The following is a 16,604-nucleotide window of genomic DNA, read 5'->3' on the forward strand; positions in this document are numbered from 1 at the left end:
CTCAAAGTGCCACCAGAGGTCACCATCTCCTGCGTCTGACATCCACCTTGATGAGCCTCACCTGTAAATCACTATCATTCATCTTCATTCATCTTCACAATTATTCATCTTCAACTTACAGATAAAGATCATCATTTCTCTTTAAGTAGGTTTAGTTCAGTAATGTTGTTCTCTTGTTGAAGGAGGGACTGTGATATTTTCGTCGCTGGTTATTAATAAAGTGTTAACCACACAAAGTCCTTCCCTGTAAAGCTAAAGTGCTTGTGTTAAAACAGTCAGTCATTTGGTTGCTGTTGATCTGATGAGCTTCAACACGGTAAGACAAACACACTCTTACTTAAATGATTATTGCTCATATAACATGCGTGTCTTTACATGAGAAATGTTAAGAATAGGGTGATTTACATATACTTGTTTAAGTGATGAATATATTAACGCAAGTATTCATTACTTCAATGAGCTCATTGTTTCTGCCTGAAATTATTACATTGTTTAAATTAAAACATTTTTAGCCAACTGTGACTTTGTATATGTACATTTCTGAAATGCATATCTTAGACAGTTTCCTCTGATAACAGATCACTCTAAACTGTAATGTGGACTCGTGTATTTTCTGTAAAGCTGCTTTGAAACGATGTGTATTGCATATGTATATGTATCTGTATTATAGATATATGTTATGCTGATGTGAGTCAGAATGGCTCCTCCTCTTCCTCTGATCTTCTTTCTGCTCATGATTCACGGTGAGTCTCTCTTACATTCACATTAGAAACACTCTGATGTTTTATTTAAGGCCTCATGAGCGGCTGATCTGCACTTTCTTCTGTCCTGTTCTCACATATTTCTCTCTGAAACAGGAAGTTTGTGTTGAACATGTCAAACGCTCCTTTTAGAAATGTCTAATAGTCTTTTGCTACTTGCTAGTCAGTGTCACATGGTTTAGGGGGAGGGACTTTCTCAATGTTCCAAGGTTTTGATTGGACAAAAGTCACTGTATCAGCAGATTATGAATATGTTCTCGGAAGTGAATGTGTACATGTTAAATATGTCTCATCTCAAAGGAGTTCAGCATAAATGAGCTCTGAGCTGATAGATAAGAACTAAAAGCCACAAAACTAATATTTTGATGTCATTGGGTTTTTAATAAATCAACTTTGATTATTTTCTTCATCTTATTTTTCATATATTTCATTATTTGAGAGTGCATCATGTTGGTCGTTGGTTCTCTCTTCACTCCTCTGTCTCTGTACATTTACTTCTGCTTTTCTGCAACACCCTCCATCAAAGCTCATCAAAAGATCACTCTAGGACAACTTCTGAGTTCAGTTTAAAGGGAGAATTATGGAAGGAGGATTGATGGGGTGTAAAAAAAAAACTTGCATCATAATAAGTTTATTGTGATTGGCAAAACATCAGAATTGTATTATTTAAAATAACAGAAGAATTTTAGAAGTTTAGTGACAACATCTTAAAATGTTTATGTCACAGGTCGGGGTGGAGCGCCAGCGGGCCGCCCACCCCGCCGCTTGCGTGCCACCCCTGAGGAGCTGACCGTGGACACAAAGGAAAAGGCAGACACAGACTTCAAAATAAATATGCTTTATTAAATAAATAAAAAGTCTCTTAAAAGTCTCTTCAGCATTCTCTTCAGGGCTCAGGCAGAGGAGGCTACGTATCTCACCAGCGTAGCTGTACACTCACAGGGCTCAGACAGAAAAGAGGTTAATAGACAGCTGTGACTGCGTGTGAACAGCAGAAACACAATTCCCACACTTGTATATTCACCACACACTGTAAGGTTTCACTCGTGCTCATCTCCACAATAGAACTGCAATTCAACAGACTCAAGGTGCAAACAACAGCTTACACACGCAATCCAGCCGAAATCTTCTGTCTCTGTCCTTCTCTTTCTCTCGCGGCCTCCCGCCGCGGCCTCTCTCACGTGTTGCGTGCCTCACATGTCCCTCTCTGCTCGTGCGTCTCTCCGCTCGTGCTCCTCTCTCTCCCCCTCTCTGCTTTTTATCCTCTCAAATGCTGGCGGGGTTTCTTCCAGACTACACCTGTTGCCAATCTGTCCAGGTTGTCATGGCGACAGACGTACACACAGGCCTGTGGACGGAGTTTCACCCATAAGTGTCCCACCGGAAACACTTCTCAGCAAAAATAGGTTCCATATACTTTTTGTCACATCGTGACATTTACATGGTACAATGACTGGTAGGCTACTGTTTTATTTAATTATTATTATTGCTTGACACAAATTTCATGATTTCAATTCTTTCAATCTCTATCATGAATTAAATTCTTGTGATTTGATTCCGATCTTGATTCAATATCAATTAATTTGGATGATATTAGGTACAGTAGATACATGTACATTTTTCTCAAGAAAAAACTAATCTCACACATTGCTGTAATCATACAGAGCCCAGTCAGCTATTATTATTAAAGGTTAAAAATAACAACTCTAATTAAATATAATGTGTTTTTATTATAATAACAACATTATAATGTTGTAGTGATATAGGCAAAAATGTAATACATATGTAGGCTAATCTAGTGCACATATTTACCAAATGGTCTCTAAAGCTAATTTTTCTAGCCAATTAACGTGCTATGGTCATTAAATGGCTTTCCTGGGGTAAATGTAATGTTATGCTTCTCCAGCGTTATGTAACGTTATGTGATATTCTTGTTCTCCAGCTGTTTTATTGACTTCTTTCTGCAGCTGAAAAACTCTGATTGATCGATTTTATGTATGAGGTGTTGCACACACAGAAGAGGCTGTGTTTTCTGGTGACACATATCATTTTTATTTCTGTCACACACTGTACAATCTGAAAATTCAACAAAGACAACAATAAATAGGTATACTATATTATATTATAGGTCTGCATTACATGACATCACCTAAGTGTGGACTCTGAGGAAGTCCATAAGTCCGGAGTGGGCCATTTGGGACAGGGCCATAGTAGCTGGCAGTGTGACTCCTTCATGTCAAAAAGTGAAACGCCCTGCGGCTCACCACTGCCCCCTAGTGTCACTCGCCAGTACACGCAGGTTTAAGTGATGTTAACATAAACATCTATAGCCTACTTAATAAATGGTAACCAACAATACATAATAATAAAACATATGAATAACAATATATGAGTATCTGAATCTATGCGACTACAGAGGCATATACATTTCAGTAAGTTTTACTGTATCTTTCAACATAGCCTACCTATTGTTCATTCGTTGATGATCGGTTCACGTGCCGCTTGAACTGAGGCGCTACAGCGATCTGCCACGTCACATTTACAACGCCAAAACGATATTTATTGTTTTAATTTCAAAATAAAATTGACAGAATCTGAGGGCTGAGAATTTGTTTCATATCAAAAGTAACCAGCTCTGTCTTGTCTATTGGTGTCAGAGGTGTAAAGTCCAGGTTCAGAAAGTAAAAGTCCTCCTCAGTATTTTGTTCCAATCACCTGGATTTGCTAATTCAGCAGGAGAACTAATTAGTGAAATCAGCTTCTGAGTTCATGGGTGGAATAAACATATAGCAGGACTTCTACTTTCTGACCCCTGGACTATACACCTCTGGTCAGTGTCAGTGCGATTTTTCTCTGCGTGAGAAAATGTGTGTGTGGCGTGAGAGTGTGTGAAACGTGTCGATTAGAGTCTCAGGCTGAAAGTGTGACAGTTCACAGCCCTGCTCTAGCACTAGATCGTGAATATATTTTGCTCTTGTTCTCGGAAGTGAATGTGTATATGTTAAATATGTATATTGTCATATTCCAGGATTTACAGTTTGTCTGAATTGCTAAAACACTAAACCCACTTCTCTGAACCAAATTCTCAATAGCCTAAACCAATTTGTCAAATAAATCACTCTTTCTGTAAAACATTAAACAAGTTCAGGTCGTTAAAACACTGTTTGTAAATCTCATGCACTCTTCTTGCAAAACTCAAAACACATTCTCACTCACTTAAACACATTTCTCACTGTGATGCACTTATGTTTCAAAACGCTAAACACAGGCAGGCTAAAGTCAAACACAACTACAACACAGTTGTCATCGTTTACACACAACGACTCAAAATTATTCACACTTATTTCTAATGATGAGACCAAAACAGTGCCTAAATTGACTCAAAATGTTGCATTGAAGATTAGAGGAGGAAGAGTATGAGTATAAGAGGAGGAAGAGTGTGAGTATAAGAGGAGGAAGAGTGTGAGTTAGAGGAGGAAGAGTGTGAGTATAAGAGGAGGAAGAGTGTGAGTATAAGAGGAGGAAGAGTGTGAGTATAAGAGGAGGAAGAGTGTGAGTTAGAGGAGGAAGAGTGTGAGTATAAGAGGAGGAAGAGTGTGAGTTAGAGGAGGAAGAGTGTGAGTTAGAGGAGGAAGAGTGTGAGTATAAGAGGAGGAAGAGTATGAGTATAAGAGGAGGAAGAGTGTGAGTATGAGGAGGAAGAGTGAGTTAGAGGAGGAAGAGTATGTGTATAAGAGGAGGAAGAGTGTGTGTATAAGAAGAGGAAGAGTGTGAGTATAAGAAGAGGAAGAGTGTGAGTATAAGAGGAGGAAGAGTATGTGTATAAGAGGGGGAAGAGTGTGTGTATAAGAGGAGGAAGAGTGTGTGTATAAGAGGAGGAAGAGTGTGAGTATAAGAGGAGGAAGAGTGTGTGTATAAGAGGAGGAAGAGTGTGAGTATAAGAGGAGGAAGAGTGTGTGTATGAGTGTGAGTATAAGAGGAGGAAGAGTGTGAGTATAAGAGGAGGAAGAGTGTGAGTATAAGAGGAGGAAGAGTGTGAGTATAAGAGGAGGAAGAGTGTGAGTTAGAGGAGGAAGAGTGTGAGTATAAGAGGAGGAAGAGTGTGAGTTAGAGGAGGAAGAGTGTGAGTATAAGAGGAGGAAGAGTGTGAGTATAAGAGGAGGAAGAGTGTGAGTATAAGAGGAGGAAGAGTGTGAGTTAGAGGAGGAAGAGTGTGAGTATAAGAGGAGGAAGAGTGTGAGTATAAGAGGAGGAAGAGTGTGAGTATAAGAGGAGGAAGAGTGTGAGTTAGAGGAGGAAGAGTGTGAGTTAGAGGAGGAAGAGTATGAGTATAAGAGGAGGAAGAGTGTGAGTATAAGAGGAGGAAGAGTATGAGTATAAGAGGAGGAAGAGTGTGAGTATAAGAGGAGGAAGAGTGTGTGTATAAGAGGAGGAAGAGTGTGAGTATAAGAGGAGGAAGAGTGTGTGTATAAGAGGAGGAAGAGTGTGTGTATAAGAGGAGGAAGAGTGTGAGTATAAGAGGAGGAAGAGTGTGTGAAAGAGGAGGAAGAGTGTGAGTATAAGAGGAGGAAGAGTGTGTGTATAAGAGGAAGAGTGTGAGTATAAGAGGAGGAAGAGTGTGAGTTAGAGGAGGAAGAGTGTGAGTTAGAGGAGGAAGAGTATGAGTATAAGAGGAGGAAGAGTGTGTGTATAAGAGGAGGAAGAGTGTGAGTATAAGAGGAGGAAGAGTGTGTGAAAGAGGAGGAAGAGTGTGAGTATAAGAGGAGGAAGAGTGTGAGTATAAGAGGAGGAAGAGTGTGTGTAAGAGGAGGAAGAGTATGTGTATAAGAGGAGGAAGAGTGTGTGAAAGAGGTGATGAACGAGGAGGAAGAGGAAGAGTGTGTGAAAGAGGTGATGAACGAGGAGGAAGAGTGTGAGTTAGAGGAGGAAGAGTGTGTGAAAGAGGTGCTGAACGAGGAGGAAGAGGAAGAGGAAGGTGTGGAGAATGTTGTCAAGGCTGGATCTGCTTCAGGGTTTTTCTCTTCTCCTGCAGAGATGATATTCTCCGGCCGGACCGACATGAAGACGTGAAGCTGAAGCAGAATAAATCTCTCTCACTGACCTTGATTCTGCAGTTGCTCAACTCTTCTGACTGTACTTTACAGTAACATGCTTTTCATTTACAGTGTTTTACTGTAACCTTTTGGGCTTCTGCAGTTGGTCACTGTATTTCACAGTATGCAAATGCTGAATATACAGACATTCCATACTATACAATATTCAGTGCAATACTATACAGTACTTGCAGTGCATACAGTATTTATTCACTCGCCACTGTCAGTTCTCTCTTCACTCCTCTGTCTTAAAGTAATTCACACTGAGATTATTTATTTACATTTATCTTATATTTCCTGTAATGAGTCACTGTTTTCTAATAGTAATAAAGTATAGTCATGTTTTCATGCCCCAATATAACAGATAAAACTACATTTACAGTTTGATGAATTCTGTGTTTCAGGGGTTTCTAGTGATGATATGAGTGTGAGTTACAGTCCTTCACACATCTGTGCACTAAAGGACTCAACAGTGATAATGAGATGCACTTATACATACCCTGCTGGATATAAGATCATGAAAGTGTTCTGGACCAAAACACGTGTAGGTCCTCGAGATCTGTCTAAGGACCCTGAATACAGTCAGAGGCTTCAGTATCTGGGAGATCACCAGCAGAACTGCACCGTCAGACTGAGTCATGTGACACTGAAGGATTCACACATGTACTATTTCAGATTCATCACTGATAAAGACAAATGGATTGGTGCTCCAGGAGTGACTCTTACTGTCACAGGTGAGTTTGATGAGGTTTATCTCTTCTTCTGTGCATTATGTTGAATAATAATCAGTGTATGACAGCAGCACTAGATATAATGTGTGTGTTGTGTTCAGATCTTCAGGTGGAGTCTCCTGAGAGAGTGACAGAGGGAGATTCAGTCACTCTGAGATGTAAAAGCAGCTGCGCTCTGACTGACAGAGCAACATTCATCTGGTACAGAAACTCACAGCCATTAACTGAGAGAAGAGACAGAAACAATGAACTCCTGCTGCAGTCAGTCAGAAGAGAGGATTCAGGCAGATATAGCTGTGCTGTAGACGGACACACTCACATCTCTCCTGCTGTTCAGATCAATGTCATGTGTGAGTGCAGATTGACTTTCTCTCTTTAACCCTCATGCACTTTAGATTTCTGGTTACAGTCTGTGTGGTCCGGGTCAAACTGGCCCTAATTGTATTCAATTCCCCAAAAATCACACTATGAAAAAACATTATAATAATTACAATCAGGTACAAATAATGAACTTTTAATATCAATACTTTTCACACATTACAAAGAATACATTTCTGAATTTATGATTTATAAAAATGTTTTAACCACTATTTTTAAGACGGCCCCTCCCCGACACCCGTGGGACACTTGCCATTATACATTTATAACAATAATATCTTAGTCTAAACCTAAAGTAAACTTGACCAACTATATAGCATTTTAAAGCGTTCAGACTGTAGTTAAGATCATTTAATCCATATATGGAAATCGAAGAGTCCTTATGATCACCAGAGGAGTCTGGATTTCATCTAGTGGAAAAGTTTGGTACTGCACTCAAAAAAATCATACTGAATTATTTTTTTATTTTTTTGAAATCAGCCTACAATTTGTCACAGAATTTGTTCAGATATTTAGCTTTAATTTGCTTAAAGTTTTAGCTGAAAATGTTTTGTAAAATATATATTTTATATAAAATATAAAACTTAAATGTATATATATTTCTACAATAATCTGTGAAGTTTTCCCTTTAAAAAGATACCAAACTTAAGTCTGTGCTCTGAAGTATTTTGGATTTTTAACAAGGTTTTTAAAGGGCACCTATTATGCAAAATTCACTTTTACACAGTGTTTGAACATAAATGTGTCGGCAGTGTGTGTACACAACCACCTTTTTCAATCCCCATAAATCATAAGCAGTGTCTCAGTTATCAAGCTGTATGCTATGCCTTCTCACACACCCCTGCCAAACTGTGGAGCCAGGTAAGTGTTGCACTGAACACTCAGACCCCACTCCGGGACGGGTCTCTGTCCTCCACGGGTGCGTCTGTGGTCCCATTGGTCCTGCTGGTTCGGTCGCTGGGAGCCTGGCTAGCGCCCGTCACGCTGGCTCACTGGGATGTTCAGATTTGGCTATGCGATTCAGTACAGCGGGGAACGTAGAGGCCCCTTGTTCTGCATGCGGAGATTGCGAGATTGTGAGGTCAGGGTTTAACAGCTCCTACTTCACTGTTCCCAAGAAGAGTGGTGGGTTACATCAAATCTTGGATGTGTGTGTTTTGAATCGGGCCCTTCACAAGCTTCTGTTCAAAATGCTAATGCTGAATGTGTTCGCCCCTAAGACTGGTTCGCAGCGATCGACCTGAAGGACGTGTACTTTAATGTCTCAATTCTCCCTCGACACAGACCGTTCCTACGCTTTGAGTTCGAGGGACGGGCATACCAGTACAAACTCCTCCCTGTCACCCCGCATATTTACGAAGGTCGCGGAGGCCGCCCTCTTCTTGGCCCACTTGCGAGATCAGTTGTGCGAACACAGGGACCTGGTGCTCAGACACCTCAGCCATCATCATATTCACTGAACTTTAATTTTTGTCTGTTTTAGACCCTCCAAAGAACGTCTCAGTGTTGATGAGTGGATCTGCTGTAATAGTGGAGGGAGATTCAGTGACTCTGAACTGCATCAGTGACTCAAACCCTCCTGCTCTGAACTTCAGCTGGTTTAAGGAGAATGAAACCTCAGCTGTTGGATCTGGACAGAGTTTCAGTGCACTACAGAGTGGACGCTTCTACTGTCAGGCTCACAATCAACATGGATCTCAGAGATCAGACGCTGTAACTGTCACAGGTGAAGCTTTTATTAACACACTCCTGTATCTTCACATCATTCATCAGTTTGGAGAGTTAATCATGATGATCTTCCTCTTTCAGTTCATCATGTTGCTGGTAGGAATGTGATTGTGATCACAGCGGCATCTGGAGGATTAGTCTTCATCATCATCATCATCATCATCTTCATACTGTTCATTATGTGGGTTTAATAAAAAAAACTGCAGCGATTGTATAAGTTCACTTTTGGTCTAATGTAGATGAAAATGGCTAATTTGTATTTGATTATTAGTAATCTTTAAAAACAGTGTTCATATTCTCTCTTAATTTAATACATTCGTCCATATGCTGTTAATGTCTGTGATTATAACAGGAAGAAACAAAGGAATGTTAAAGCTGAAGATCTCACAGTGAAAGAGGTAAATCATCCAAACACAACACAACTTTACAGAAGCAGAAAATCAGTCGATCAGCCGTTATCTGTGTCTCAGACTGTGACTGTACGAACTGATGAGAAACTAACATTATCAAAGTCTTTATCAAGACAATCCAGAAAAAAATAAAAAAATAAATAAAACTAATGAAAACATTTAACTAATTTTCCCATGGTTTAATGGAATACTTTACTGTTTTAATATAGGTTTGTTGGTCTAATTGAATAATCATTAACATATAGTGTGATGAATGAACATCATACATCGTCACTTCATTTCCTCATTCTGCCCTCCATGTGTGAATCAATGAAATATACCTGTATTTTACATCACTACATTGATTTGATCTAACCTGATACTTGATCTGAAAAGTTTGAGGCAAACTCCTCTAGACTGAGAATCTTCAGATCAAACTGATTTACATGTCTTAATAATAATTACAAATGTTCTTGTATTTCAGAATGATCTCTATGCTGGCGTGTCACAGAGCGTTTCAGTCCATGATAAGCCTCTTTCTGAACTGGATTCAGCCAATGACGCTCTGTATGCCAATGTGAAACCCAGAAGATTCAGAGGAGAAACTCCTGAATCCAGAGATACTGAGGAGATCCTGTACGCAACTGTCCAACATCACAGAAAGACAGAGACGAAGAGAACAGAGGAGAATGAATGTCAATATGACGAGTTCACCAGCCTGATGCTGCAGTGAGGTGAGAAAAACAACTTAACTAGCACTAACTTAACCAGTACTAACTTAACCAGTGCAACTTAACCAGTGCAACTTAACCAGTACCAACTTAACCAGTACCAACTTGTCAAGGCAAAAGGCAGTAACTTCCACATTATCACTATTTGGTTGCTGATCACCATTAACAAAATCATTATAGTAACACCTGTATAAAATCTAGTGACCATGACATTTATTTTGTATGGTTTACAATTATTTATAGCCATCTACTTATTACTATCCTGTGCTTTGGTTGCATTCTGATGGCATTATTAATACATTTGACATGACAAAATACCTCCATAGATATAGTAGTCCAGCGTTGGCTCGACCAGCAAAGTTTTGGCACTCTGCCAGCTAGATGCATGAGTGTTTCAACCAGGTCCGGTACCCGAACTGGGTGAGAGGGGGCTGTAGTTGTTGTATTCATCTGCTATGGCATGTGTAACATTTTTCTGTCAACTCTGCATAATCCTTCCCAATCTATATTGCACGTTTGTCGATGGAGCGGGTTCAAACCATACTAAATGTTCTGACCGCAGGACAAAGCTCTGAGGACATCAGAAGTTCGAGGGACTGATGGCAGCTGTACACAGTACACAGGCTACTTAACCAGCACCAACTTAACCAGTACCAACTTAACCAGTACCAGCTTAACCAGCACCAGCTTAACCAGCACCAACTTAACCAGTACCAACTTAACCAGTACCAACTTAACCAGCACCAGCTTAACCAGTACCAGCTTAACCAGCACCAGCTTAACCAGTACCAGCTTAACCAGTACCAGCTTAACCAGTACCAACTTAACCAGCACCAACTTAACCAGCACCAGCTTAACCAGCACCAATTTAACCAGTGCTATCTTAACAACCACAGATCATATAATCTGGGCTATAATATTGTTGTGCTCCTGTTTGTTTTGATTTTTTAGGTGATCAACTGTTCAGATTGTGGAAGATGCATCAGTGATCTACAGCAGCGTCAAATGAGTGATAGAGACCAGCGAACACAAAGCCTGTGTTCAGTAGTTTAATGAACGATTGGTGGATGATTGTTTAGTTGTGGAATAATTTACCTACAGACCACAACCAACATAAACAGGTTCATCAACCACATTAAAGGGGTGGTTCATGATTTTCGACATCGGACCTCATTTTCAAGTGAGCCTGGTTGTTCGCCGGTGCTAGGCTAGCGCGAGTCAACGGTGCACGTTAGCCTGCCATTAAAAACAGTTTTACCCACTCCACAGTACACCAAAAGCAAATAAATTATAACGCCAGACTATCGATGTAAATGTCTATTGAGAGAATAATGTTAGAAATCAAAGTACTCTTGTCAGCGGCAGGTAAATACACTTGCGTGATTGTTATGTGGACCGGCTCTCTCGGTTTCCTAGGTAACCAAATATAACTCCGCCGCTGCTGTAGACTGCTTATAAATACAGGGAACAAATTATAACTAATGCAATGTGATGAAAGGGTAGTTTTATTTCTAACATTATTCTCTCAACAGACATTTACATCAATAGTCTGGCGTTATAATTTATTTGCTTTTGGTGTACTGTGGAGTGGGTAAAACTGTTTTTAATGGCAGGCTAACGTGCACCGTTGACTCGCGCTAGCCTAGCACCGGCGAACTATCCAAAAGTAAGGACTGGATGATTTTTTTTGAAAACTGTCTCCACTGATGAATAACAACCAGGCTCACTTGAAAATGAGGTCCGATGTCGAAAATCCTGAACCACCCCTTTAAGACTCATTTGTTCTCTTTGACTCTTTGTGAGAGAATGACAGTAATTGTGTGCTGGACTTATGTAAAGTATGTTTCTTATTTGTTTAATTATTTTTTTTGTGTAATTATATATATATATATATATATATATATATATATATATATATATATATATATATATATATATATATATATATATAAATTTTTTTATTTATTTTTTTAGTTTGTTTGAGTTTAATCTGTTAGTATAGAGTTTGTTGTTATTCAGTATTTTTTGCTCTTCAGATTGGGGCGTAAAATTGGAAATTAGACAACTGAAATGCAAAAGTATTTAATTTTATGTATTAATGTATTCTATAAAGAATTTCCTCTGCCTGTTTTACTCTGTTTTTACAACTAGGACCAGTGCTTCAATAAACCTGATTTACCTTCAAGACATTTAAGTCTGTAGGGCAGGGCTATTCAATTAGTTTCATTCGAGGGCCGCATTATCAAATCGAAAAGTTGAGGTGGGCCGGTGGGTTGGTTTGGGGGTTTATCTTATTTATTGAAACATAACAGTTTCAATAAATTAAAGTAACTCTAAAAAAGTGTGGTATTTACTTGGAAATGTGGTACCCAACAGTAGCCTATGCAAATATATAAAACCATAATAAATAAAAAACTTGATAATTTACAGCTGTGTACAACTATTTTCCTTGGAACAAATAAATTATTTTTACAAACTTATAGCTGTTGGTGAGAAATAATAATTATTTTATTTATAATTGTTATGCTTAAATGAAAATATTCTGACAGTGAGACTTGTTAACCACAGGCTACTCACTCCCACTGTATAAAAAATGCCTAAACACAAGTTAAAAACTATACGCACCTTTACAAAGAAACTGACATAATTTCATAACAAGCATTAATTATATATTCCTCTACCCACTTAATAAAACTAATGCAATATAAATCACTATATTTACTATTATATATATAATATTATAGTATATATATATTTACTATATTTATGTAGCCAATTACTACATAGTATTCAATATAAATATTGCACATTTCTGCCCAACCATGGTAAATTACTACAGTAAATTCATGGTAGGCCTAAATGTTTGTAAGGGTGATTAGGGGATTTAAAGTCTTCTAATTTCGTTCATGCCACAATGTTTCTCCTGCTTTCCTCATCAGTCTTGTTGGGAATGTTGAGGCTGTTTCATCTGATTTAATACTAATTAAATCATCGAGTGATTAGTGGTTTGTAACAGAGAGGTTTCTGTCGAACTGAAACACTTCCCACTGGTTGTCGCAACGCTGTTTAATAGTGTCCGGGACCGGGAGTAAACCATGGAGTAAACGCAACTCCGTGCTGGGCCGTGTTGAAACAACTAGTGAAACAACTGAAAACATCGCTATTTGTTGTTATACTGTAGCCTACTGAACGAGAAACCGCTTTAGATGATTCAGTGACGGAGCGGTCCGAATGAATCCGAATAGTTTTAGACCGTTATGCAAGCGCGTTTAGAATCGAACCAAAATAATGATTCATTCACGAATGATTGGTATCGCTGGTTAAGTCACATAAATTCGGGACACATATAATAACTGCTGAAATATTCACACGTAAAACGTTTCTCAGGTCAATCGGAGCGAGTATCAATCAAACTGAATTAGCCGCACCGCCAGGAAAAGAGGAGGAGGGAGGTTGGTGCCGTCGGGCCGCATGGAGACGATTGGCGGGCCGCATTTGGCCTGCGGGCCGCCAATTGAATAGCCGGGTCTTTACTGGATTCACAGCACTGGTAGGACCTCTAGTGGTTGACTTGTGAATTATTGTTCTTTGATGGGACATAAACAATTTCCCAGATTACATTGGCATCCAACTACTTTACCCTCCTCCTTTCTTCTCTCTTGTCACGATCGACAGAGTCTGTTTCAGATCTCAAGCAGACACCGAAGAAAAAGGAAAATGTTTATATTTGTGCTTTGTGGGTAATGGTAATAAAATGTAAATAAGGTTTCAGAGACCAAATACCCCAGATGGAGGGAAATATGTGTTTCAAATTAACATAAAAGAAAACAAAAGAGAAACAAAAAACACAAATTAATTATTATATTACTGTTGTAGAAACCAAAAGGTATAGTGTTTGAAAAGGGGTTATCATGACATAATCATATTGAAATTCATTCTTCTTTAAGCTGTCTGATAAATAAAATATTTGGCATCAAATATTACTACTTCTTGTGTCATAAATCAGTCTTATTTCAGTTTATGCACTGTTTCTTTGTGTGGTGTGTGGAAAAGCAGATACATTTGTAAGGAACATTTCCCATTTTGTTTAAATAGGTTTTATCCCAGTAACGTCAGTAAATTACCTCAGTTTTCAAAATCAATCCTGTATCACGTCACGTGATCATAAACGGACGGCAAAAGCGCTTCCTCGAAGTGACCATCACATGTACACTTGACTAATTTATGGAAAGACCTTTCTGGAAAAGATTGGGTTCACTTTTGTTTTCGATGACCCGTCGACGTTGAGTAGCGTGACTTACTCTTTTTTATTGAGAAAATTATATAAACAAAGAAGGAAACAGTCAAAATGTAGAACAAATAAATGAAAGGGGGAAAAAAAGACAAGACACAAGACAGGCCTAACAAATCAGAAAAGTACATTGCACTTAAGTTCAATAAAAGAAAAAAAACAGCTGTGTGCAACACCCACATATGGAATATATATATATATATAATTTTTTTTTTTTTTTTTTTTTTTCAAAACATCAAACCTTGAACATTTGTCAATAAACAACAAGTGACAAACAAAACCATTGTTTCATCTCTCCTTAGTTAAATTCAATCTTGTGTGTATGATATGGTTTAGTCCACCTATTAACTGTCCAATCAGAAGTGATTCTGGGGTTCTGTCTCTGTCTCAAATTATAACGGTCAGTTACCCCGGAACTGGGCATTTGTGTCAAATCTGTGAGTGTCAAAATCCCAACTCATGTCAGAGTACTCTGTGTCTGCAAAACCAGCACCGTCAAGTGTCTGGTCAGCTAAGCTTTCTGAGAAAACGTCATTGGGGAGTTCGGTCAACCAGTCTCTAGCAACACTTAAGGCAGTATCGTCAGATTCTCTAGCCCCGTTTATGTCCTTCCTCTAGAGCTACTCTGACGTAATCATGAGCGTCTTGTAAGGAAGCTCTCAAATTCTCCGGGTATGTTACATCCGGGTCATCCACTCCATCGACATTCTGTTGTGTGACCAAATCAAGTGGAGTCTCAAGCTCACGTCCATACAACATCATTGACGGTGACAGGCCTGTATTCTCATGTGGCGCAGTATGAAGAGCGAAACATATCTGAGGTATGTATCTATCCCATGAGGTGTGTTTGTCCCCCACGTATGCACGAATGGCTGTTTTCAAGGTACGGTTCACCCTTTCCGTAGCGTTCATCTGTGGGTGATATGATGTAGTCAACCTGTGTTCCTTATCCAGGGCAGCCACCACATCCTCGAAGAGGTTACTCACAAATGGCGTACCACGGTCCGAAATCAGGTAAGTCGGTGCACCGTGTCTGGCAAATATTTTGCTCAGGAACTTACTTGCAGCAACTTGCGCTGTTGCTGTTCTGACTGCATTTACTTCCACCCACTTAGAGAAGTAGTCGACAAACACAAGAATATACTCATTTCCATTCTGCGTCCAAGGGAGAGGGCCCACAAAGTCTACTCCAGTGTATTCCCAGGGCTTTTGTGGTTTGATTGGGACCATCAGACCTGCTGGTTTATTTTGACTAGGCTTTGTCAATTGACACACTGAACATGAGGTAACGTATCTCTTAACATCCTCTGGCATTTTTTGGCCAGAAGAACCCGAATCTTTAGCCTGGTTAATATTTTGGTAATTCCGAGGTGTCCAGCAGTAGGGTGGTCATGATAGTATTTTAACAAAGTACCTCTGATGGATGTAGGTGCATAGAATTTGAGCTGTTTCATTGGATGTAATCCACAAGTCACTTTAGAGTCTCTGACATACAGCAAACCATCGTGAATGACATACTTCTCATCCACATCCTCCTTTCCGGCACTGTTAAGGGCACATAAAAGATCACTGACCACTGGGTCATTTTCCTGTAATTGCCTCAACTGTGCTTTGTCTGTCAGCATGACTGAGGACAGGCTACAGAGATCCATCCCCCCAATGATTGGATAATCTGGCAGAATGTCTATTGGGGCAGCCTCGCCTTGAATTGGGTTGCGGGACAAAGCATCTAGGACCTTGTTTTGAACACCTAGTTTATGCACAATACTAAAATCAAAGTCCTGCAGGCGTAAGGACCACCTCGCTAGACGTCCCGAAGGGTTTGGGCGGTTCATCAGCCATCTCAGGCTATTATGGTCTGTGTAAACCGTCACATGTTGGCTCTCTACATAGGGTTTGAAGTACTCCAGAGTCCAAATCACTCCTAAACATTCCTTTTCAGGCATTGAGTAGGGTTTCTCAGCCTTGTGTAGAGTTCTGCTTGCAAAAGCCACAACAACATCTCGTCCCATGTCATGCATTAGGGCCGCAACAAGACCCAGGTCGCAAGCGTCTGTGTGTACATAGAATGGACGTGTGAAATTTGGAAAACATAAGATTGGTGCTGACGTGAGACACTTTGTCAAGAAATCCATAGCAGCCTGGCAACTTTCATCCCAGCAGAACAGTGTTTCTTTCCGGGTGAGACGGAAAAGTGGTTCCGCTTTACTTGCATAGCCAGGGATGAATCGTCGATAATAGCCTGTAAGGCCAAGGAATCCTCTGACATCCTTTGTGTCTTTTGGTGTTCTGAACTCAGTCACCGCCTTTACTTTTGCCGGATTTGGAGATATACCCTCTGGTGTGACACGGTAGCCAAGGAATATGAGCTCACTTAGACAGAACTGACATTTGCTCAGCTTTAGAGAGAGACCTGCTGTCTGCAGTCTCAACAGAACCTCCCGAAGGTCTTCAAGATGTTGTTCAAAGGTCGGTGAAGCTATTACGATGTCGTCCAAGTAC

At 39.7% G+C, this 16,604-nt stretch overlaps 1 protein-coding gene across 4 annotated transcripts; it reads left to right on the forward strand.

Moving 5' to 3' along the window:
• Positions 1 to 291: 291 nt before the first annotated feature.
• On the forward strand, positions 292 to 11,015 carry LOC311077667 (B-cell receptor CD22-like). 4 transcript variants are annotated; one of them, XM_084106251.1, is made up of 9 exons: positions 292 to 316; positions 671 to 743; positions 2,080 to 2,217; positions 6,259 to 6,588; positions 6,687 to 6,935; positions 8,447 to 8,689; positions 8,773 to 8,872; positions 9,044 to 9,089; positions 9,565 to 11,015. In XM_084106251.1, the coding sequence occupies exons 3-9, from the start codon at positions 2,211 to 2,213 to the stop codon at positions 9,811 to 9,813; spliced, it is 1,224 nt and encodes a 407-aa protein (XP_083962377.1). In that variant the 5' UTR covers positions 292 to 316; positions 671 to 743; positions 2,080 to 2,210; the 3' UTR covers positions 9,814 to 11,015. The 4 variants fall into 4 exon arrangements, with proteins under 4 accessions (XP_083962377.1, XP_083962375.1, XP_083962376.1 ...); XM_084106249.1 differs by lacking the exon at positions 2,080 to 2,217 and having other exon boundaries at positions 299 to 316; positions 9,565 to 9,814; positions 10,374 to 11,015; XM_084106250.1 differs by lacking the exon at positions 2,080 to 2,217 and having other exon boundaries at positions 299 to 316; positions 9,565 to 9,814; positions 10,763 to 11,015.
• Positions 11,016 to 16,604: the final 5,589 nt, after the last annotated feature.

The sequence above is a fragment of the Abramis brama genome (assembly GCF_963993115.1).
Source record: "Abramis brama genome assembly, chromosome: 2".
NCBI lineage: Eukaryota > Metazoa > Chordata > Actinopteri > Cypriniformes > Leuciscidae > Abramis > Abramis brama.

What these genes read in the sequence shown, in the direction of transcription:
- LOC311077667 (XM_084106249.1), top strand. Translation starts at nt 698, where the DNA reads ATGGCTCCTCCTCTTCCTCTGATCTTCTTTCTGCTCATGATTCACG. An exon ending in TGTTCAGATCAATGTCATGT is followed by an intron (nt 6,936 to 8,446) that starts GTGAGTGCAGAT and finishes TGTCTGTTTTAG; the next exon opens with ACCCTCCAAAGAACGTCTCA. An exon ending in AAGATCTCACAGTGAAAGAG is followed by an intron (nt 9,090 to 9,564) that starts GTAAATCATCCA and finishes CTTGTATTTCAG; the next exon opens with AATGATCTCTATGCTGGCGT.